This window comes from Cetorhinus maximus, chromosome 2 (genome assembly GCF_964194155.1).
Source record: "Cetorhinus maximus chromosome 2, sCetMax3.hap1.1, whole genome shotgun sequence".
NCBI classification, from domain to species: Eukaryota; Metazoa; Chordata; class Chondrichthyes; order Lamniformes; family Cetorhinidae; genus Cetorhinus; species Cetorhinus maximus.
Genome location: NC_135880.1, coordinates 177806295 through 177828988, shown reverse-complemented (window position 1 = coordinate 177828988; position 22694 = coordinate 177806295). Strand labels below are relative to the sequence as shown.

General features: G+C 43.1%; 4 protein-coding genes across 8 annotated transcripts in view; 1 reads left to right on the top strand and 3 right to left on the bottom strand.

The window, feature by feature from the left end:
• The window catches only part of elp1 (elongator acetyltransferase complex subunit 1), a 78249-nt gene extending 72464 nt beyond the window's left edge, over window positions 1–5785 (top strand). The window contains exons 36-37 of the mRNA XM_078529508.1: window positions 2339–2417; window positions 4331–5785. Coding sequence (XP_078385634.1) covers window positions 2339–2417; window positions 4331–4392 — 141 coding nt within the window. The 3' untranslated portion in view covers window positions 4393–5785. The remainder of the gene's footprint in view (window positions 1–2338; window positions 2418–4330) is intronic.
• A 2988-nt stretch (window positions 5786–8773) lies between these two features.
• On the bottom strand, window positions 8774–10531 carry LOC144667878 (actin-like protein 7B). Its single transcript, XM_078529448.1, has one exon. It carries the CDS (start codon window positions 10159–10161, stop codon window positions 8920–8922), a length of 1242 nt encoding a protein of 413 aa, XP_078385574.1. The 5' UTR covers window positions 10162–10531; the 3' UTR covers window positions 8774–8919.
• A 1789-nt stretch (window positions 10532–12320) lies between these two features.
• On the bottom strand, window positions 12321–14147 carry LOC144690818 (actin-like protein 7B). Its single transcript, XM_078558657.1, has one exon. It carries the CDS (start codon window positions 14136–14138, stop codon window positions 12873–12875), a length of 1266 nt encoding a protein of 421 aa, XP_078414783.1. The 5' UTR covers window positions 14139–14147; the 3' UTR covers window positions 12321–12872.
• Window positions 14148–18160: 4013 nt separating this feature from the next.
• aptx (aprataxin) overlaps window positions 18161–22694 on the bottom strand; it is a 28466-nt gene continuing 23932 nt past the window's right edge. For all 5 annotated transcript variants that reach the window (XM_078529488.1, XM_078529462.1, XM_078529496.1 and 2 more), the window contains exon 8: window positions 18161–21247. In XM_078529488.1, coding sequence (XP_078385614.1) covers window positions 21096–21247 — 152 coding nt within the window. In that variant the 3' untranslated portion in view covers window positions 18161–21095. The remainder of the gene's footprint in view (window positions 21248–22694) is intronic.

Genomic DNA, 22694 nt, shown 5'->3' with positions numbered 1-22694 from the left:
TACATTCAATTTACAATCCAGTCTCCTCATTTACCATAAATCTCACAGCAGTGTTTTGCAATGGTAGTGATGGGAAAATTGAGGTCTGTGCTACACCTGGGATCTCCTGCCTGTTTCTGTTGGGCCAGTAAATATTTTCAGTAGGCATTTTTATATAAGTACACTTAATTACAACTATTTTGCATTTTTTAAAATTCAAGGCCAGCATTTATTGTCCATCCCTAATTGCCCTTGAGACAACTGGCTTGCTAAGCAATTTCAGAGGACGGTTAAGGGTCAACCACATTGCTGTGGGTCTGCAGTCACATGTAGGCCAGACTGGATAAAGGTGGCAGATTTCCTTCCCTAAAAGACATGGGTTTCTACAACAACCTGTTAGTGTCAGTGTCACCATTATTGATGCTAGCTTTTCAATTACACATTTATTTATTTAAGTTAATTTGTTTCCCAGCTGCCGTGGTGGGATTTGAACTCATGTCTTTGGAGTATTAGCCTGGGCTTTAGGATTGCTAGTAGCATAACCGCTATTTATCCTACCCCTATTCACTTGCGTATTTGAGTTTGCACATTGAGAAACTCAATCTGTTATGAACAGCAGCAGACAGGAAAAGAACCTCTGGTCCATTCAGCTTGTTCTGTTGTGACTCCTCATGTATCACAATACATATAGACTGGGAAATTCATCTCTGACCCCCTTAGGCAACTGAAACTGGGCCAGGAGATCACTGGACTTCTAACCGCCTCCCTCACCCATTGCTCATCAGTGGTGCTGAACATTTAAGGTTTAGGGATGAAATATCATGTACCAGCCTCCAATACATGGCAATGGTGGCTGTCCTAATTGAGAGGATGAATAGCTTGTGGTGAATTTTAATTTTAAATAAGACATGCAAGGGTTTTACTGCAAATGAATTTAACTGATTCCTTTCCGAGCACCGTTATTTTAAGGCAGATTTGTCTCCAGAAAGACATTGTACAATGCAAGAAGACCATCTGATTTGAGATGTGGTCAGATTCAAGGGGCAGGTAGCAGTCTAGTGATGTGGCACCATTAGATTTCCTCATTATACAGAGGGAGATGGTTAATCTAAGCAGTTTGCACTGAATTGATAACAGTGCCAATCCCAGCATCAAAACCCACAAGCAGAGGGGTATATTTTTTGTACAGGGAAAATTGAAGTGCAGAATCTTAGCCACATTTATCTATTTCATGTGTAGGGACATAGGAACAGGAGGAGGATTCAACCCCATGAGCCTGTTACACCATTCAGTTAGACGGTGGTTGATCTGTATCTTAATTCCATCCATTCACCTTGGCTTCCTAATCCTTAACTTGCTTATAAAAAAATCCATCAATCTCAGTTTTGACATTTTTAATTGACCCACCCACCCACACATCTTTTTGGGGAGAGAAAGTTCCAGATTTCCACTCCTTTTGTGTGAAGAAGTGCTTCCTGACATCAGCCCTGAACATCCTGGCTCTAATTTTAAGTTTATGTCCCCTTCTGTACTCCCCCAACCAGAAGAAATAGTTTCTCTCTATCTACCCTATCAAATCCTTCAATTATCTTAAACACCACAATCAATCAACTCATAATCCCATATACTTGCAGATTTTGATTTTCTCTTTGCATTTGTAATCATTAAGATCCCAACCCTTTTATCTCACATTTTGTCATTAAAAATCCTAACTAAACTATTTGGTTGCATCTGGCTTGTCACGCCAGGAGGAGGAAGAGAAGTTAAACGCAGATGTTAAGGCCAGCATTTATTGCCCATTCAGGGAGCATTTAAGAGTCAACCACATTGCTATGTGGCAGGGGTCACAGGCCAGGTAAGGATGGCAGATTTCCATCCCTAAAGGGCATTAGTGATTGGTCATTATCAGATTTTTTAAATTCTAAATTTTTTATTGAATTCAAATTTCACCGTCTGCCGGTGGGATTCGAACCCGGGACCCCAGAGCATTACCCTTGGTCTCTGGAATACTAGTCGAGTGACAATACCACTATGCCACCGCCTACCCCTTGCACAAATCCCACCAGCTGGTGTGTGAGTGGCAGAGACCAGGATAGAGATCAGCCATCGTTTAATTAAATGGCAGAATAGGCTCGGGTCGAGGGGCTGAATGGCTTCCATCTGTTGGAATGAAACGTGTCAACTCTTGTCTAAAATGAATGAAAAAGAAATAATGCATGCAAGAATTTTTAAAATCCTTTTATTGTATCGGGTATGCTGTTTAGGATTTTCAGTATATTTAAAGGCTGATTTAAATTGGGGGGGGTGGAAAATAGGGATTGTCATATGAAAATGTCATTTTTTGTTCTGCTTGTTGTAGGTTCTTGGTCCTGACTCGACTGCGAATAGCATCACTACTTCCTTCCAACAACCAAAAAATGGGGGAATACCTCAGCAAGGTCCGTGTGTGGAATACCATTCAGTGGGCTTAGAACAAAACCTTGGATCAAAGCTCCGTACACAGTTTAGATAAAAGCAAAATACTGCAGATGCTGGAAATCAGAAACAAAAACAGAAAATGCTGGAAAAACTCAGCAGGTCTGACAGAGTCTGTGGAAAGACAGAGTTAATGTTTCGAGTCTGTATAACTCTAAACGTCTACCACCATCCCGTTCCCCACCGCTTCCACCCCCCCCACCCCCGCCCCACAACCCCCACTAGGGCCATCTGTCACTTGTTCATGTTGTTCTTTCCAGAGTGCCTACCCTTGTCCTGCTATTATCACATTCTGCTTTCTGATCTTAATGACACCATCAGCACCTCCTTTAGCCAGTACCACTGTCATTAACACCTTTTGTCCATTATATCTCTGACAATCTCTCCTTTGCCCCCACCTATTGCTGGCCTTCCATCCAGCTCCACCTGCTCCACCCCCCTTAAACAGTATAAATTTAATCACATTTTTACTTCTCTTTAGCTCTGAAGAAGAGTCATACGGACTCGAAACGTTAACTCTGTCTTTCTCTCCACAGATGCAGTTAGACCTGCTGAGTTTTTCCTGCATTTTCTGTTTTTGCTTTATACACAGTTGTTCACATACATGTACTGTAACCTCTTTTAGAAGGTGGTGACTTTATTTAAAACTAGGCCTTGCAGTGCAACTATTTTACTCTGGAGAGCAATTCAAAGAAAGACTTGGATTTATACTACACTTTTCACAATCTTAAAAACTTTATATCCAGTAAAATGCTTTTGAAGTGTAGTCACTGTTGCAATGCAGGAAGTGCTGCAGCTAGTTTGCGCACAGCAAGCTCCCACAAACAGCAATGTGATAATGACTGTATCATCTGTTTTCGGTGTTGGTTGAGAAATAAACATTAGCACTCTAATCTAGAAACCTGAAATAAAAACAGAAAGTTCTGGAGCAACTCAACTGTCTGGCAGCAACGGTGGAGGGAGAAATAGAGTTAACATTTTGAGTAAAACATGGCTTCTTCAGAATTGAACTGAACAGAACATCAACTCTGAAGAAGTCATATTTGAATCAAAATATTAACTGTTTTTCTCTCTCCACAGATGCTGCTAGGCTGTTGAGTATTTCAGAACTTTCTGTTTTTATTACAGCAGGGAGAACTCCCCTGCTCTTCTTCAAGATAGTGCTGTGGAATCTATAAGGATTGTCTTAGAGGACAGGCGGGGCCTCGATTTAGTGTCTTATACAAAAGATAGCACCTGTGACAGTGCAACACTTCCCCAGTGCTGCATTGGGAGCATCAGCCTAGATTATGCACTCAACAGAAAACTCAGTAGCATTTAGAATATAAAAGATGTAGTTACTTGGATAAAGCATTACAATTAGAAATTAATAGATAAGAGTGATTTGTTATGAGTATCAGTCTGAACATCAGAGCATTTTGGAAGAATTATGGCTTTATTTGAAAATCCATATTATTCTGTATTTCTTGAAGTGGTGGGTTAATTTTATTTAAGCTGTAAATGCTGACACTAGTGAAGGAGCTGGTTAGAGAAGCGAGTGAAACCTGCCCTCATAAGATTAAATTAATGTGCAGTGTTGAAATGATATAATCTGAGCTTCTCACAGTTAACAGCAATGTCTTTACCCCTATGAAGTTTAGCTGTTTCTCTGAGGTGTCAACCTTCACAATAGTGAACTGATTGGAAAAAAATGAATAGAAATAAAGTTACACTTGTTTACTCCAGCTGGCTGAAATAAATTTTTTTTAAAACTAAATATTGACTAAATATCGACTTGGGGGATTTTAATCTAGAGTAACCTGTCAAGAAAGATTCTGTTGGTGACATATCTATCACAGATCCATTACTAATGTCTGATTTCTTTTTTTTTCCCCAGATGAAATTTTTGTCCCTCCTAAACTCAATAAGAATGTGCAGTGGAAGCTAAATATTCTGTGAAGAGACTCCATTGTGCAGCATTGCTATCTCTGGATTGTCCATTACCGCGCAGTTACTCAGTGTCGAGCGATCCAAAGACAAGGCAGGCTTGTGAAAAGGGAAAGTCACAGGTGAATGCCCATCGGGGAATGTGGTTAACCTTCCACCAGCTGCAGAATTAGGACTGAGCACATGACTGTGTCATTGCGACAATCAGAACTGACAGACCTGTAATCAGAATTGACAGACCTGTAACCAGAGGGCAAGAGGCGCTCCTGCTTTTATTTTATAGTTTGGTTACAAAATGAAGGCAGTGCAAAATGATTTGAATAATTTAATTGTGTCATATATAGAACATATTGAAAATCTTGGCTATTAAGTAGCTATTACTTTCTTGTCATATTTCACATTACTGTTACAATGGAGGGTGTTTATAAAGTCCTTATGCAACATGTGATAGAAGCAAACTGTACAGTGGCATATGAAAACATGATTCATTGAGTTTTAACACAATACGGTCAAATTTCAAGGATTCAACACAGCCACCATCTTTTGTGGTACATCGTCCAATCCACTTTTTCAACTCGTTGAAAACATTTTCTCTGAAATAACATGAAGATGCATTAACAATGTTAAACTTCATGAGTTAAGCTTTCACATGACATTTAGAATTTGCTTGCATCATGTCTACGGCCAATGTTATTAACATTTAATGTTGTACAAGGGCTTTACAAACACCCTGTAGCTCTGTCACAATGTAGTTGTTGTGCTTTTGAAAGCAAAACTGAGCATTAGGTGATGGAAATTAGTTGTCAGCAGCGGCAACTCAGAAGCACAGCAATTAACAGAATGTAGTCACCCATATTTAAATGCAGTGTACCGACATTAAATATTGATTTCAACAGAAAAAATATTCATGGCTGAAGCAGATAATATGGAGGTTTCGGCTGTGAATTTAGATCAAGACTGCTCGCAAATGGAAAATGCAAGTTCATTTAGAGTACTTTGTGTTTTGAGAATGTAACAGGAATTCAGACATTGTCTGTCATATTGTCTATAAAATAAATATCTGTTAAATTTTAACCTACATCTGCTGCTGCTCCACTAATACCTCAGAAACAACACTGATTTTAGTGGAGCAAAGAGTTGTATATTGCAATGCCTGGCCTCAGACTTTAAACAAAGCTAGTAACTGGGATTGAAAGTCTATCTACTAGCAAACACTGTTAAATGTCTTGTTTTTTAAAAAAAAGTATTTGGGGGAAAAAAAGCTAATGTGGGACTTTGAAATATTTCCAGAGAGATTTTATTCTACACTTTGGTTGCACCTGCAAGTCTTCATCGATGTTTTTGAAGTTTGATCCTATTAATGCATTTTGTATTTACACAAATAATAAATAACCAGTGCCAATTTTTAATTTATAAAGGAGAGTTAAATGCTTTGCACACCCAACATGTGTAACATGTGAGTTCCAAAGAAGAGCCATATTGGACTCAACGTTAACTGTTTCTCTCTCCACAGATGCTGTTAGACCTGCTGAGTTTTTCCAGCATTTTCTGTTTTTACACCAGGGTTAGCTCCCTTGCTCTTCAAAATAGTGTTATATGCTCTTTTGCATCCACCTGAGAGGGCAGATGGGGTTTCAATTTAGCATCTCATCTGAAAGATGATACCTCCAGGAATGCAACACTCTCAACATTGGACTCTCAACCTGGATTTTTCTGCTCAAGTCCTGCAGTGTTGAGCCCACAGCCTTCCGAATCAGAGATGAGAATGCCACCCATCGAACCATGGCTGACATTGATAATGACATTATAGCACAACCCAAGAGAAAAAGAGCTAATTAATTCACCTTCCAGGTTCCTTCAACAGTGGGGAACCACAGGGAAGTCAGAGAGAAAAAGCCATTTAGCAACTCAGCCTAATCCCTAATGTCCAACCCAGCATCTGTTACTGAACATTTTCCATTTCACTATCACATGATAATGAGGACAGGGAAAGCCATTCCATGTCTTCTTCCAGATTTGCCCTAAATTCACCCCTCCAATTGTTTTTTCAAATGATCCCAAGGTGTTCACGTGCACTACTGTACGTGGCAGCCTTCTGTGGGAAGGATTTCCTGACATCAGACATAAATTTGCATTTCTCTGATTTGAACACATCTTCCTTTTGTAATTTTCCAAAATTAACTTTTCCGCTACTTTGCCTACCTGGTCACTGTTTGAGGATGGGCCTTGATGAGAAGTCATCACATCTAAACTCCAACCTGTCCCTTCAAAGCTTTACATGGGCACTTTCTAGTAATAATTATGAATCAACGGAACCGGAAATCGGGTGGTCTTTATTTACAGGCATCTGTTCATCTGGACACAATTTTTCATTGTATGCCCCAACCATGTGATATTTAGACCCAAATGCTAAATTCTTTTCAATCTCTGATTTGCAGAGAACATTCAGCACAGACACAGGCCCTTCAGCCAAACTGGTCCATGCCGATGTATATGCTCCACAAGAGCCTCTGCCCAGTGTTTTGACAATGAATTCAGACGCTTTAACTGCTTAATAATTTCAGTACTAAACGTCACATCCTCTCATCATTTAGAAGTGGCTTAAGAACTGGTCCCTGTGCAATTCCACTAGCCATTGTCCTGCAGGGTCCTGCTCATACATCAATCCTTAGCCCCCTCCTCTGCATTTGCATGTTGCCCCCTTGTTGAATTCATTCAAAGCCATGGAGTGAGTTTCCATATGTATGCTGATGATGTAGCTCTATCTCTCCGCAATCCTTCTAAACCACTCCACTGTCTCTGTGGTCAGACTACTTGATCGACATACACTCTTGGGTGAACAACAGTTTCCTCCAGTTAAACATTGGTAGGATCAAAGCCATCATTCTGTGGCCCGCCTGCTGTGAACTCCAAAGCGCTGCCGCCAATTCCATCCCTTTCCCCTGGCTACTGTTTCAGGTTGAACCAGACTATGCAACTTCAGTGTCATATTCTACCCCAAGCTGAGCTTCTAACTCAATGTGGTCTTCGCAACAGCCAGCTACTTCAATTTTTATAACCTCAGCCATCTGAAACTCTCATCGAATGCTTTGGCATCTCCAAACTCAACTCCAACACCACCCTGAGTAGCCTCCCACGCTCCATGTTCTGTAAACTTCAAGTCATCCAAAACTATGAACTATATCCTTTTCCACGCTCGGTCTTGGTCACCCTTCATTCCTGCCCTTGCCGATTGCAGTAATTCCTGGTCCACCATTGTCTCTGGTATAAAACTTTCAGCTTTGTGGTTTAAACCCATTATGCCCTCACCTCCTCCTGCACTACAACCAGCCCAGAAGTTGTTGTGGGAAATACTGCAGCCAGTTTGCAAGCTCCTTTAAACTGCAATGTGATAATAACCAGATAATTGCAGAAAGATGACCTTACTCCTTAGACCCTCCACTAACGCTCTAACAGAAGAGGCTACATACCATCTACCTTCTTCGATGCTTTCTGTGCCTGCATGTTAGCTTCCTGGGATTTGCAAAGAAGGACAGTCAAATCCCTCTGCCAGACTGGCATGAATCAAGGTAGGCTCTATATGTTCGCAATAAACTACTGCTGCTGAAATCCCCTAAATCGATATTTGTTGCCCAAGTTAATGAGAGAAAAGAATGCTAATTACATCACATTAACTAAATTCATAACTTTTAGTGGTATTTTCACAATTTGATAAGGAAATCATTGGACATTAAAACAGGAAAACTGCCAAATATTTGATAAACTACCAACTTTTTAAGAACAATTGTACACTGCTTTACATTTTGACATTTTTAAAGCAGTATTTACGTTACACTGAGGAAATATTTATGTATTTCATTTTACAGTATGTGTCTGGATAAAGGGTTCAATTTTCTGTCTGACACAATCACCCATATTTAATTGGTTAAAAGGTTATTTTGTACTACAAAGTTGTGTGATATCATTGACAAGAAGGCTGCTAGATAATGCAACTTTTAGTTAGAACTAAAGATCTCAGGGTAGCTAGGAAATGGTCTGGCTTTGAAAAATCGACCAATCTGGGGTCAATTTGAATCTTCAGGACTTTGTTCATTAATGCTAGAATTATCAGGGGACCATGAATGTCTAAAAGAATGACCCCATTAATTCCAGATTTCTGTTAATTTGATTAAAAGCCACCAATTTTATAGAGACACTGATTCCACAGCTGCGTAGATGGAGTAACTTTATGCCAGCTCTCTACTGTTTGGTTGGATCTGAATGCACAGCAAGAGTCCATAAAGAGTAAACTTACCTGCAAGAACTGCCCTAGGCAGGCAGCAGATTTGAGATTTCATAGAAAGTGGGGCGAGGGGGTGGTGGGGGGAAAGAAACAGACTCACCAGTTAGTTTGCAAATGCTTTATTACAGTTATGACAGTAAGTGTTGCGGCTTGGTAGCACAATCATGATAAATTAGATGTACCTATAAAGTCGGAAATGAGCCAAGAATTAAAATATGCAACGGAAAAAAATGAGGCCACGATTCTGAGAAGCAGTTTCAGAAGCATTTGCGGTAAATGACAAATGGTCCTCGTTCATCATAATCTCTCTTGCGGACCCAGAGCTGCTGGAAGGATTTGAGAGAAGCCATAATGGAGCCTCCCAGCCACACTGAATATTTTCTCTCGGGTATAGCGTGGACGGTAGGGTTCATGCCTTGTTCCATCTTGTTCATTTCTTTCTGCAGACGGTCCGAGAAGCCGTCGAACAGAGTGGAGCCCCCACACAGGAGGATGTTGTTGTACATCTCATACTTGAGGTTGCTGTCGCACATGTCTAGACTGTGCAAGGCCAGGGAGTGAATGCCAGGCTCCTTGGACCCGATCAGAGACGGATTGAAAAGGGCTTCGGGGCACCTGAATCTCTCCTTCCCAATGGCAATGACGTGGCCATCGGGCAGTTCATACTCCACCAGATACTCATTGACATCCAGGCTCATGTCGTGGTCGAAGTTGACGGCAGTGTAGCAGCACTTTTTCTTGATGTCCTCCACAATGTGGAGGCCCTTCTCAGTGAACCTGTTGCCAGCCTCGTTGAGCAGTTTGAGCAGATAGTCGTTGAGATCTGAGCCTCCATAGTCAGCCCTGCCTGTTACATGGGGCATGTTGTAGCCCTCGTGCACTGGGACGACGTGGGTGACCCCGTGGCCACACTCCACCACCAGGCCAGTGGTGCGGCCATAAGAGTAGAGGGAGAGGATGGACTGGTAGGCAATGTGCATGGCCGGGATGCTGAAGGTCTCAAAGAGGAGCTCGGCCATCTTCTCCCTGTTGGTGCTGGGGCTGAGGGGAGGGTCAGCCAGCATCACTGCATGCTCCTCCGGCAGGATCCTCATGCCCTTGTGAAAGATGTGCGCCCAGATGGCCTCCACCGCTTCCCAGTCCACCACGATGCCATGCCTCAGAGGGTTGATCAGCTTGAGCTTGTGCTCGGACCTGCCCAGCTCGTCGCCCACGTAGTTCTCCTGGCGGTTGTCCCCAGTCTTGGCAGTCATCTGGACCGGCCGGCCCACCACCGAGGAGAGGACCACGGAAGGTCTGGGCTGGCCGGCGTAGCCAGCCTTGCAGTAGCCGGTGCCCAGGTCAATCATCACCGATCTGATCTCCTTCAACACCTTCGCCGGCTTCGCGTCCATGGACCTGACGCTCTGAGACAACCTGGAGGTGGATTTCTGGGGTTTTGTGGAAGGAGGGGGCGTCCCTGCCTTCCTGGGCATGTGGCTCACCGGCTTAGTGACCATCGTCCTCCCTCTTCCCTCCTTCCCTCTCGCCTCACACACAACACGCTTGGGTTCCAGCCTCCAAACAAGCGGCGGCTGGCAAAGACACGAAAATGCGCTTTGCTTGTCAGGCGCCTAACCTTTTTGTAAGCTTTTTGCTGTCTGTCTCCAGGGTGACCAGACACAAGCCATTGCCAGGTCATTCCCCCCCTCACACCAGCTCCTTCAGTGACGAGTTTCAGTGACGGTGACGCCCAGCTTTAAAGACACATTTCCCCGCTTTGCCCCTCCGCTCATATCCAAATATGTGCAAGTTTGAACCGTGGATAAGGACATGTGAATCAACTGGGGTTGGATTTCCCTCCTTTGCAACGCCAGTCTTTAGATTTGTCCCTTGGAATTTTCCTGTTTCAAATTGAAATAATTACAATCGTTTGGAATGATAATTTTCAATTATTATATTTAAATAGATATAATTATATAATTCAATCATTTTTCACGATTCCTTGACTGAAAAAAAACATGCATTGTTATTCCAATGATGCACCATAATGTCGCAATGGAGGGATTTAGCGATAAACTCAGTTATGTAATTATGAATTAAAAGTGGAAGACAAGTGCATCCAATATGTTTGACACCAAGGTTGGGTTTATTTTGAGAGAAATGCAGGATAGCATCAGTGACCTGCTAATTACCACCACTCATCAGAAAAGTAGAGCTCTGTGCAAGTAGGCACAAGGCCATTCGGCCCCATTGAATCCATGCTGGCTCTCTGTAGAGCAATCCAGTCAGCTCCACTCCCATGCTCTATCCCCATAGCCCTGCAAGTTTATTTCCCTCAAGTGCTCCATCCAATTTCCTTTTGAAATCATTGATCACATAGCTTCCAGCAGCCTCATAAGCAGTGAGGCCATTACCACTTGCAGTGTAAAAAAAAATTCTTTCTCATTTTTCCCACTGTGTCTCTTACCCAAAACCTTAAATCTGTGATGAAGCCAACCCTCTGCTCTAAATTCTACTTTAGAATACACCTCACAGAATAATAAACTATTCTCTAATACTGTATTGGAAAGGCTAGTTCTACACCTTTGCAGTATACTGCTGATGGTGCAAAGTTGACACTGTCTGAGATTATTACCTGGATGAAGGGTAAAATGCTAACTAACTGTAGTCATTCTATGCAACTGCACAATATTGCAACTCCCCAATGGATTAATTGGTGTTAAATGTGCTGTGTTTTGTGGTACAGAACTGTCTAGGCTAGTAATTTTTATTGTGTTTAATAATTCCATTGTCTGACATCCAGTATTGGATGAGTAGAAACTTTCTCCCATTAAATATCTATTGGGGTGACCATTTCTTTAGTTATATAATTCGTAAAGTGCTAGGAACTAATTGTTATGTGAATATATATCCTGGGGGGCCACAATTTACAGCTGCACTGCAGTTATATGATGAGTAACAATCTATCAGTCTACCAACTTCACGGGGAAAAATTTACCACGGGTGGGATGAGGTTTCATGAAGTGTTTTAAAATTCAATAAAAATTATTTTAAAAATTCATTGACATGTCCCAGCTCACATGAGGGGACATGTTTTAAAAGTTTTTAATTCTTTTATTTAGATGTTTAAAACTTAAACAAATCTCCCTGAGGCACAAAGGTGATTTCTGTGCTCTTTTGAGCGCTTGCATGAAAGAGCGCAGGCCCTGGCTCAGGGAGTCACCCCTCCCCCTGCCTGCACAGGGAGCGCTCAGCGCTTCCAGGTGAGCGTCACGTTGGGCGAGCCTTAATTGGCCCACCCACGTGAAATGGCAGCGCGGACCCGATCGGGGGCGCCGATTGGGTTTGCGCTCGCTCCCGCCTGCCCCTGCACAACCCCTCCCAATGGGGGGAAAATTCAGCCCATGGAGAGATGCAACAAATACACTCAATAAAGCTCCAACATTTTGAGTCTAAAAATTTGATTAGTTTGAATTCTGGGAACTAGAAGACGGGGTTGTTTGTGAGTAAAAACCCAAATATTTTAAACAAATTTAATGCTGAATTAGATTGAAAAATCAACCCGAATTAGTGCCAGAGAGAGAAAAACCGAGTGAAGTGTGCAAAAAATTAAATGACTGCCCTATAGCAATAAACATATACAGCTCCAGCCCGTGATGAATTGGGAAGCTAGTGATGTCATAGAGGCATTTGAAAAGTTTAAACAATAGTGGGGACTGGAATTCAGTAGCTTTCCAGAAGGCACTAGTGAAGTACAAAAATATTTAATTGGAAAGCACAAACTCACGATGTCAGAGGCTGTAAACACTGCCAGAGCATCATCCAACTGGGTAATGAGTCCTTTTGCTTTCCAATTGGCGTCGGAAGGCAGTACGTCACGAGGATGGATGTGTTGGCCGACTAATGGCTGGAGCATGGGGGCAAGTCATGTGATGAAACCTCCAGGAATACATTTAATCACAGTTGGCAACCCTATGCCCAGCCCACAGTCCTGTTAACCGAAGTCAACAGATTCCAATGGGAATCCATGTGACAAAATGGTATCTACCTTATTTTTAATCACATAACCTCCATGATCATCCATTTCAATAATCACACGAATTATAAGGCTTTATTATGTTTCCATAGTTTTAAACCAGTTTTTCTCCAATTAATTTAAGTTACATTCAACAATGGAAATCAGCATTGCATTTTTTTTTAAAAGTCACAAATGTTTAAAACTTCAGCTTCAGAAACATTTCCTATAGATAGCCAATGGTCCACGCTCATCATAATCCTTTTTGCTAACCCAAAGTTGTTGGAAGGATTTGAGGCAGGATAGGATTGACCCTCCATACCAGACTGAGTATCTCCTCTCAGGAATTGCTTGCACTTGTGGGTTCATATCCTGTGCCAGTTTCCTTAATTCCTTCTGGAAACGAACACGGAATCCGGAGAACATGGTCGAGCCTCCACAGAGTAGGATGTTTTTGTACATTTCCTCTAGCAGGCTACAGTCACATTTATTGATGATGTTCAGAGCCACTGTGTGCAGCCCGGCCTCCCTGGAACCCATGAGTGATGGATTGAAGAGGGCCTCGGGGCATTTGATCCTTTCCTTGCCGATTGTGATAATCTTACCATCTGGCAGCTCATAGTGTGCCGTGTACTCTTTGGTCTCACTCCGCATCTCACTGTCAAAGTCAATGGCTGTGTAACAGTACTCCTGTTTGATTTGCTCCAACAGGTGATACTCACTGGCACAAATCATGTGCCCACTCTGGTTGATGAGTTTTAGCAAGTACTTGGTGAGGTCGCTTCCTGCATAGTCGACGCTGGCAGTGATGTGGGGCATAATGTAGCCTTCATGGATGGGGACCACACAAGATGAGCCATGGCCGCTCTCTACCACCAACCCACTGGTGCACCCATAGGCATAGATGGACAGCAGTGACTGCCTGGTGATGTGAATGGCCGGGATGCTGAAGGTCTCAAAGAGGAGCTCGGCCATCCTCTCGCGGTTGGTGACGGGGCTGAGGGGCGGGTCAGCCACCATCACAGCGTGGTCTTCCGGCCGCACCTTCAGCTCTTTCTCGAAGATGTAGGACAGGATAGCCTCGGCGCCATTCCAGTCCACCACGATGCCATGCCGGAGGGGGTTAATGAGCCGCAGCTCCATGGGGGTTCTCAACTCACTGCCCACGTAGTTCTCCTGCCGGTTGTCACCGGTCTTGGCACTTCGTTGCATGGGCCTACCCACCGTAGAAGAGATGACGATTGAAGGCCTGGCATGGCCACCATACCCTGCTTTGAAATAGCCCGTGCCCATGTCAATCACCAGTGCCCTGACCTCCTTGACCACCCTGGCAGGATGGATGCTCAGACTGTCTATTGAGGACAAGGATGGCATCCTGGGCTCTGATCTCGCGGACTGACTGGTATTCGAGGGGAATTTCCTGCACAGAACCCCCACCGGTAAGGAACATTTCCGAAGCTGTGAATTTGATGATTTCATGGCTGTTTCTGTTTCGATTATTTCCTTACATTTGCAAAACAAACCAGCCCCTTCAGTGGCTGCCTTTCGTTATTAAGATGGGATAACAATGCTGTTTCTCTCCCGATTATTACCTTTTTATAGCCTTTGTTTTTGCTGTTACTATGGGCGTCAGACAGCGGGGCCATTATCAAGTCATATTACACGTTGATCTGAGACTCCTTCTGTCCAAGTTGGGTTTTGATGATGAATGAAGTGGCTGACGTCCCATCCTGAACTGGAAGTTTACCAGTTACACTGTCTCGTAATGTTCGGAAGCCCACTCCACACGAGATTTATTTTTTTTATATCCAAATGTAATGAGAGGAGGGCGGGGGGGGGTGGTGGGTACATTAAATTGCTGAAGATGATTTCGTTCAAACGGATTAGTGCAGATGTGCAGGTGCATCATGAACCTTCCTCTCTCCAACTGAGGAGTTGGGGGTGGGGGGGGTGTGGTCTTTGAAACTATTTTGAGAACTCGGATGGCATTTGGAGGATATCAGCACCTGAACCCGGGGGAAAAGGGAGTCCTGCTGACCTAATGGAGACAGCAGACAAACGAACCGCAGTTACCACATCCGAGACTTTTCAGAAAGTATTTATATATATATATATATATGTATTGGCACTGATCGCGACGATAATTAATGGTTAAGGTAAGAAAGGCTTGCATTTCTATAGCGCCTTTCACAATTTCAGGAGGTCTCAAGGCGCTTCACGGCCAGTGAAGTACTGTTCAGCAGCCCAGTCACTGTCGTAAGGTGGGAAGTTCGCCAGCTCATTTGCGCACAGCAAGCTCCCACAAACAGCAATGGCCAAATCATCTGCTTTAGTGATGGTTGGGGGTATAGATTAGCCAGGACACTAGAGAACTCCCTTGGTCGTCCTTGAAGTACATGAAATACAAGTCAGTTAGGGAGTAGCAAATAAGTCTGGGTGCATTGTGTTTTTAAAAACAGGGCCACAGGGATGGTACAAATTAATTCATTCATTCATGGGATGTGGGCGTCACTGGATAGGCCAACATTTATTGCCCATCCCTAATTGCCCTTGTTCACAGCACATGTAAGAGTGCAACTTTCAGTCTGGAGAGTAGTTACAAATGAGATTAACGGGTCTTGGGGCACTTGATATTTTGAATAAATTAATTATTTTGGAGGTTTACCTGCATGTAATGTCTTGGAGTTTGCAGATGATACCAAAAAAGAGATGCAGAACCAATACAGTAATATGGAGCCACACAACCAGATTCAGAAAGGTTAGATTCATTTTGTTGACGCTCATACATTTCCAAGATAGGAGATACCTGTTTGGAACATGGGACCTAGGAGGAGTAGGTCATTCAGCCCTTTGAGCCTGCTCCACCATTCAATATGATGGCTGATCTGGTTGTGGTCACAACTCCACTTTCCTGTCTGCTCTCCATAACCCTTGTCTATCAAAAATCTAACTCAGTCTTGAATAAATTCAATGACCCACCCTCCGCTGCTTTCAGGGGAAGATAATCCTGCATACTAACGTCCCTTTGAGAGAAAAAGTTTCTCCTCATCTTCATCTTAAACGGTAGACCTTTTATTCTTAAACTGTGTCCCCTGGTTCTAGTGTCTCCCACAAGTTGAAACATCCTCCTGGTATCTGTCCTATCCAGTCCCTTCAGGACCTTGTTTCAATAAGATCACCTCTCATTTTCTAAACTCCAATGGGTATAGACACAAACTGTTCAATCTTTCTTCAAAAGATAAACCCCTCATCCCAGGAACGAGTCGACAAAACCTTGTTTGACTGCATCGGCAGGCAGCCCCCTCTAACACCAACCACCACCACCCCTGATCTCCAACTCAAACTTCCTTCAGACACCTTAGTTTTGAACCCCTAACTCCCTCTAGTTTTCCCCTCTTATCTTCCCCCACGCCCATTTTGAGTTAACTTTGTCCACGACCCATTCCTTTCTCCCTTCACTCCCAGTCTCAGAACCTGTTCCACACAACCCCCTGCCCCCAAGCCCCACCACCCCTTCAAAACAGCCATTGTCGTCCATTTCTCAGAATATCTGCACCACATGGACTGCAGCAGTTCAAGCAGTTGGCTCACCCCATCGTCTCAAGAGCAATTACTTTGCCAGCAACACCAACATCCTATGAAAGAATTTAAAAAAAACACCCTTGGCCACCCTGTTCTTCAAACTATTGACCCACCTCCAAACTTGTTTTTCTCTCCATAATTACTGAACATGGCCTCTTAGATTTGTGGCCCTCTTCTGCAAACCCATTTGATATTCTGCAATTGGGCCTTCGACAGCTGTGAAGTGTTCCAAACCAAAATTATTTGTCTCTTTATTCTTTCATGGGATGTGGACTTAGCTGGTGGGGCCAGCGTTTGTTGCCTGTCCCTAATTGACCTTGAACTGAGTGGTTTGCTGAGCCATTTCAGAGGGCAGTTAAGAATCAGCCACATCGCTGTGAGTCTGGAGTCACATGTAGGCCAGACCAGGGAAGGATGGCAGATTTCCTTCCCTAAAGGCATATTAGTGAACCGGATGGGTTTTACAACAATCGATGATAGTTTCATGGTCACTATTACTGAGACTAGATTTATTAATTGAATTGAATTTTCACCAACTGCTGTGGTGCAATTTGAACCAACGTCCCCACAGCATTAACCTGGGCCTATGGATTACTACTCTAGTGATGTTACCACTATGCCATCATCTCCCCCAATTAATTACATTGTGTGACATAGTGATAAATTATCTATCTCTCCTCATCTCTGTAACCTCTTCAGTTACTTCTCTCTCTTAATTAACTCATTGGAACTACTTTCATTTGGTTGTACTCTTGTCCAGTCATAGCCACCTCAACCAACGGCTTCTCTTCCCACTTTTGAGGCACTGGCCTGCCACTAAAATCTTCACTTCTGCCTTTGTTTCTAAACCTGACTATTCCAAAGCTCTCCAGACAGGCCTATCATCCTCCAAAAACATTGGCTCACCTAAACCTCTTGTTACCAGTATCTTATCTTGCACCAAATCCTGCTCAGCCATCACACCATCCTCAAACCACTCCACCACAATTTAATATTCTCTTTTTAAACACCTCTTTCGCCTCCCCATTTCCAAGCGATCCTATAATCACCACCCCAGCCAAAACTCTCAATTTCTCTGACTCTAGTCTCCTATGCAACCTCTTCCTTCACCCAGCTACTGGTAGCCAGGTAGGTACAAAGCTCTGGAATTCCCTCCCTAAACCCATCCACCTTCCTTAAAAATGTGACCAAATTTTTGGTAGCCCATTCCTACTATCTCCCTCTTTGCTTCCATTCTTTATCATATGCCCCTTTCAGAGAAACACCGTGGGACATTTTTCTAGGCTAAAGACACTTTATAAGTACGAATGGAAAATAGAAAGGTAACTGGGTGTCAGAGTGATAACGAAGCATTGGTTATGACAGCAAAAAAAATGACGAGTCTTAAATGAAACTCCAGTAGAGAACTTGATGATCATGAAAGAGGTCTATGAGTTATCACAGATTGATACAGTATAGGAGGCCATTCAGCCCATCACGTTTATCCAAACTCTATGAAAGAGTTGCCGATTAGTCCCATTCCCCCCATAGCCCTGTAATCATTTCCCCTTCAAATATTTTTCCAATTCCTTTTTGAAACCAATAGTGAGTCTGCTTCCATCACCCTTCTAGGCAGTGCCTGCCAGATCTGAACTGGCAAAACTGCAAGTTTAAAGACAAAATGTCAGGAGGTGCTTTTGCTGTGAGGGGAATTGTACAAGCCTGTCTTCACTGGATGTCCATACATGCTCAAAAAGCCTGACCCAGAATCACTTGCAGTGCTTCGACTGCTGCTCCAGCTGCCATGAGTTACATTAGGAAACACAAACCAGAAATTCAATTGGATCTTTCTGCTGTGTGTGGTGCAGTGCCATACCACCAGTTCCTTTAGCCATTAGATTACCAGGGGAATTTAGAAATTCAACATCTCAATCAGCAAATACAAATAACAACTTGTATTTATATAGCATATTTAACATAAAACATATAGTTGTTCGGAGGTACAGAACTTGAGTGTTGCTGAAAAAAAGACATGCTGTCAAAGCTTTTCATCTTGAACTCATCAGGACAATTTGCAAGAATACCAAATTGTACAGGGAACAACAATTTATACTGCAAGAGAGTGTCAATTGGTTGGCAAATGGACTCTGATTAGTAGGGGTGTTGCCATGGAGTTAACTGATAACTGACAGTGAACTGCCAAGCTGTGTTTAAATTGAAACCAGGCAGGTTGACTCTGGTTGGTCAAGGCATTGCCATGAGCAACAAACCCGAGAATGGCTGCTGCCTACTTTGTTTGGTTGTTTAGTCAAATGTAATAAAGGTTGCAAATAGTCTGGTTTAGCCTCAGAGAGATGCCAGGAAGAGAGAGAGAGACTCGGTGCCTGGGGAATAGAGCTTGTAGTGGGGAACCAAAGACAATGGTTTCAGTCTTCCCAATATTTAATTGGAGGAAATTTCTGCTCATCCAGTACTGGGTGTTTGACAAGCAGTTTGATAATTTGGAAACAATGGAGGGACAAGAAATGTGGTGGTGAGGTACAGCTGTGTATCATCAGCATATATGTGAAAACTGATGCTATGTTTTCAAATGATGTTTCCAAGAGGTAGGATGTAGGTGCAATATAGAAGGTGGGCAAGAATCGATCCTTTGGAGGCACTAGAAGTAACAGTGTGGGAGGGTGGTGATTCTCTGGCTACGATTAGATAAGAATGAAACCAGGAGTACAGTCCAACCCAGCTGGACGACAGTGGAGAGGCGTTGTGGGTGGATGGTATGTCAAAGGCTGCAGACAATTCAAGAAGGGTGAGGAAGAACAGTTTACCTTTGTAATTGTCACACAGGGTGTCATTTGTGAATTTGAAAAGAGCCATTTCAGTACAGTGGCAGGGGCAAACCTGATTGGAGGGATTCGCACAAGGGGTTCCAGGAAAGATGGGCACAGATTTAGGATGCAACAACATGCTCAAGGACTTTGGAGAGGAAAGGGAAGTTGGTAGCTTGCAAGGTTGAGGGGGGTGGTCAAGAGTTTTCTTTTGAGGAGAGGAGTGATGACAGCAAATTTGAAAGAGAACATCAGTACCTGAAGAGAGAAAACCATTAACACCATCATCTAACAATGGAGCTGGGAGGGAAAGTTGGGTGATCATGAAGCTGGAATAGGGTTGAGGAAGCGTGAGGTGGGTGTTGTGGACACAATGAACTCAGAGAAGGTATGTTGGGAGATAGGACAGAAACTAGAGAATGACGCAAGCTCAGGGTCAGGACAGTGGGAACTTTAGAGAAAGTTTGGCTTCGTGGGCTAGGGGAAGATAGCCACAATCTTAGTGGCAAAAGAAATCCACAGGCTCCTCACACTTCTTGTAAGAGGTTAGGGTGGAGGACAGGGATTTACGATGGTTTGCAGTAAAGAAGCCAGGATTACCTCTGCATTCCAGCATTATCCTGGGACAGTGAGCAGCTTTAGCAGACAGGAGCAGGGCCTCGATAGTGCTGCTGGTGGTCCCACAAGATATGATGGTAAATGGCTAAGCAAGTTGTCTGCCATATCCATTCAAGCCTGCATCCCTTGGACTTAAGGGAGCGGAGATGAGAACTAAATCAGGGAGAATGGCCAGGGTGAGAGAGAGCAATGGTTTCAGCAGGAGCTTCAAAGGTGGAGGTGAAGGTGCTGTTGAGCAAATCAGTCACGATAAAAATGTTGTGGAAAGTCAAAGGTTAAACAGCTGGGATTTTGAAAATGCAGTTGTAAGTGAATTGGGACTTCTTTTTCCCCCCAGGATTGGTGATAGGGTTTTTGGGGGGGGGGGTAAGAACTGGGTGGGAAGGTCAACGAGAGCTTAGGAAGAGGTAGTTGAGTGTCACTGCTCATTATTAGTCAGCGCCAAGTACCTCAATCAGCCATTCGGAGGATGCCAAGAGCAACACAGAGGGCAGCTGTAGGTTTATTTTGGAGGGAGTCAAGCCCGAGACAGCAGCAGAAGAGTAGTTTAGGTCAAAGACTGCTGAAGAGTTATAGCAGGGACTTGGGTGGGCAAAAATACCTGTACATACATTACACATCGATAATGAATGATGCTCTTTTAATAAAATAACCATATCCTCAAATGTTCAGAAAATTAGAATTTTTGAATTTATCTTTTGTAACCAAATTAACACAAATTAGATTAAATTAAATTAAATCACATCCTTTCCCTTCTACTAGGATAGATTGTACTATTCCAGTTTCAGGTGCAATTTTTTTCTCTAAATCAACTGCGATGTATTAACCTGTTAAACTTTATTCAAATTAAATTTATTAATCTAACAACTGTTTTCAACACATTGTGTCAGCAAGCATAATTGACACGTGGATGCATTTCCTGGAACCATAAGTTTAGAACTCTCTCTCTTCATCCTCCCTGACAATACAGGAATTGTTACTTCTCCCATTCTGGGAGATGGGGCTGATTTAGATAACTTGTGTTTACCAGTGTTGTAATGGTCTAAATATGGTATGTAACTTTGGCTACAGCACTGGAATAATTTCTGTTTGACTTATCCATCACATTCTAAAGGTAGCTGAAGGTTAAAAACAACAATGTAAAACAGTCTTCCGTTGAATACCAACAGTCCCCCAGTGAAACAGCAGAATATTGTCAGCAGATAACAGAGTTTTGTTATTTAGCAAGGTTACAAGGCAAGTGCACAACAGTGGGGGAAGAGGGGGAGGGGGAGGGGGGCGGTATTTCATCAGAATGCTTCATCATTCTTCATTGGTCAATTCCGCCACTAACGAATGGCTCTCGTTAACCTACAGCTGAATACTGAACAGAAATCCATTGAGTCAAGGTCGTTGGGGATACTCGCAGACGCATTGGGGACAGCCGAACCTTTCAAGCAAAGTGCTTTTTCAAGTGATCTTTCAACTGTGGCATGGTGGATTGTTGCTGCTGGCAGACATGGCACATGAGTGGCAGTTTTAACAGCTCAGCCATTCCATCCTTGACTGCCACCTTTCCATCTCGTTCTACCATCTTCATCACATCTAGTTGAGTTTTTTTAAAAAAGCATTAGTATTGCATTAGTATTATCAAACTTCAGGAAATGTTCTTACCTTCCTGTTTGTCCACATTTAAAAAAAAATAAACAAGTTGGCGACAGTTAAGGTCTGAAGAAGTTGGCTGGATGGAGCCAATAGCTCCACTCAATAGCAGGGGAACAATTTGGAATTTTGTCAGAGCCAAAGGAGGGGAGTCCCCTCTTCTTGCTCAGAGTGTTTTGATAAAATAAGCTTGGACTATTCTCAACCCTTCTTGGCACATCACGAGTAAAAAGGAATAATCCCCACCGGCTGGAGCTATACTGAACACAAAGGAGGATGGCTGTGCCTGTTGGAGGCCGATCATCTCAGCCCCATGACATTGCTACAGGAGTTCCTCAGGGTAGTGTTCCAGCTACAACCATCTTACAGGATAGAATCATGGAATGGTTACAGCACAGAAGGAGGCCATTCAGCCTGTTGTATCTGTGCCAGCCCTCTAAAGGAGCAATTCACTTAGTGCCCCTCCTCTGCCTTTATTTTTCTTCAGCTGCTTCATCAATGACCTCTCCTCCTATCATCGGGTCAGACATGAGGGTGTTCACTGACGAGTAGTGGTTAGTACCATTCGTGATTCCTCTGATAATGAACCAGTCTGGGCTTGCATGCAGCAAAACATGAACAGCATTGAGATTTAGAGAAAGTAACATTCATACCACACAAGTGCCAGGCAATGACTACCTTGAACAAGAAAGACTCTAACCATCTCCACATAGGAACATACAAACATATGAATTAGGAGTAGGTATTAGTCTAGTGAACTTTCTCTGAACTGCTTCTAATGTATTAACATCTTTCCTTAAATAAGCAGACCAATGTTGTACACAATATTCCAGATGTGGACTCACCCGTGCCCTGTACAACTGAAGTATAACCTCTCTACTTTTTGCATTCAATTGCCCTTGCAATAAACAATAACATTCTCTTAACTTTCCTGAATTAGGAGTAGGCCATTCGGCCCCTTGAGCCTGCTCCACCATTCAATAATTTCATGGCTGATCTGACTGTAACCTCCCGCCTACCCCCAATAACCTTTCACCCCTCTGCTTATCAAATATTCAAAGACTCTCTTCCTCAAAAGGCAGTGGAAGCAGAGTTCCAAAGACTCTCAACCCTCAGAAAAAAAAATTCTCCCCATCCCAACAGTGACCCGTAGTTCTAGATTTGCCCAGAAGAGGAAACATCCTCTCCACATCCACCCTGTCTAGCCCCCTCAGGATCTTAAAGGTTTCGATCGAGTTGCCTCTTACTCTTCCAAACTCCAGTGGTACAAGCATAGCCTGCCCAACCTTTTCTCATAAGACAACTCATCCATTCCAGGTATTAGTCTAGTGAACTTTCTCTGAACTGCTTCTAACGTATTAACATCCTTCCTTAAATAAGCAGACCAATG

What these genes read in the sequence shown, in the direction of transcription:
- LOC144667878 (XM_078529448.1), bottom strand. Translation starts at nt 10,161, where the DNA reads ATGGTCACTAAGCCGGTGAGCCACATGCCCAGGAAGGCAGGGACGCCC.
- LOC144690818 (XM_078558657.1), bottom strand. Translation starts at nt 14,138, where the DNA reads ATGAAATCATCAAATTCACAGCTTCGGAAATGTTCCTTACCGGTGGGG.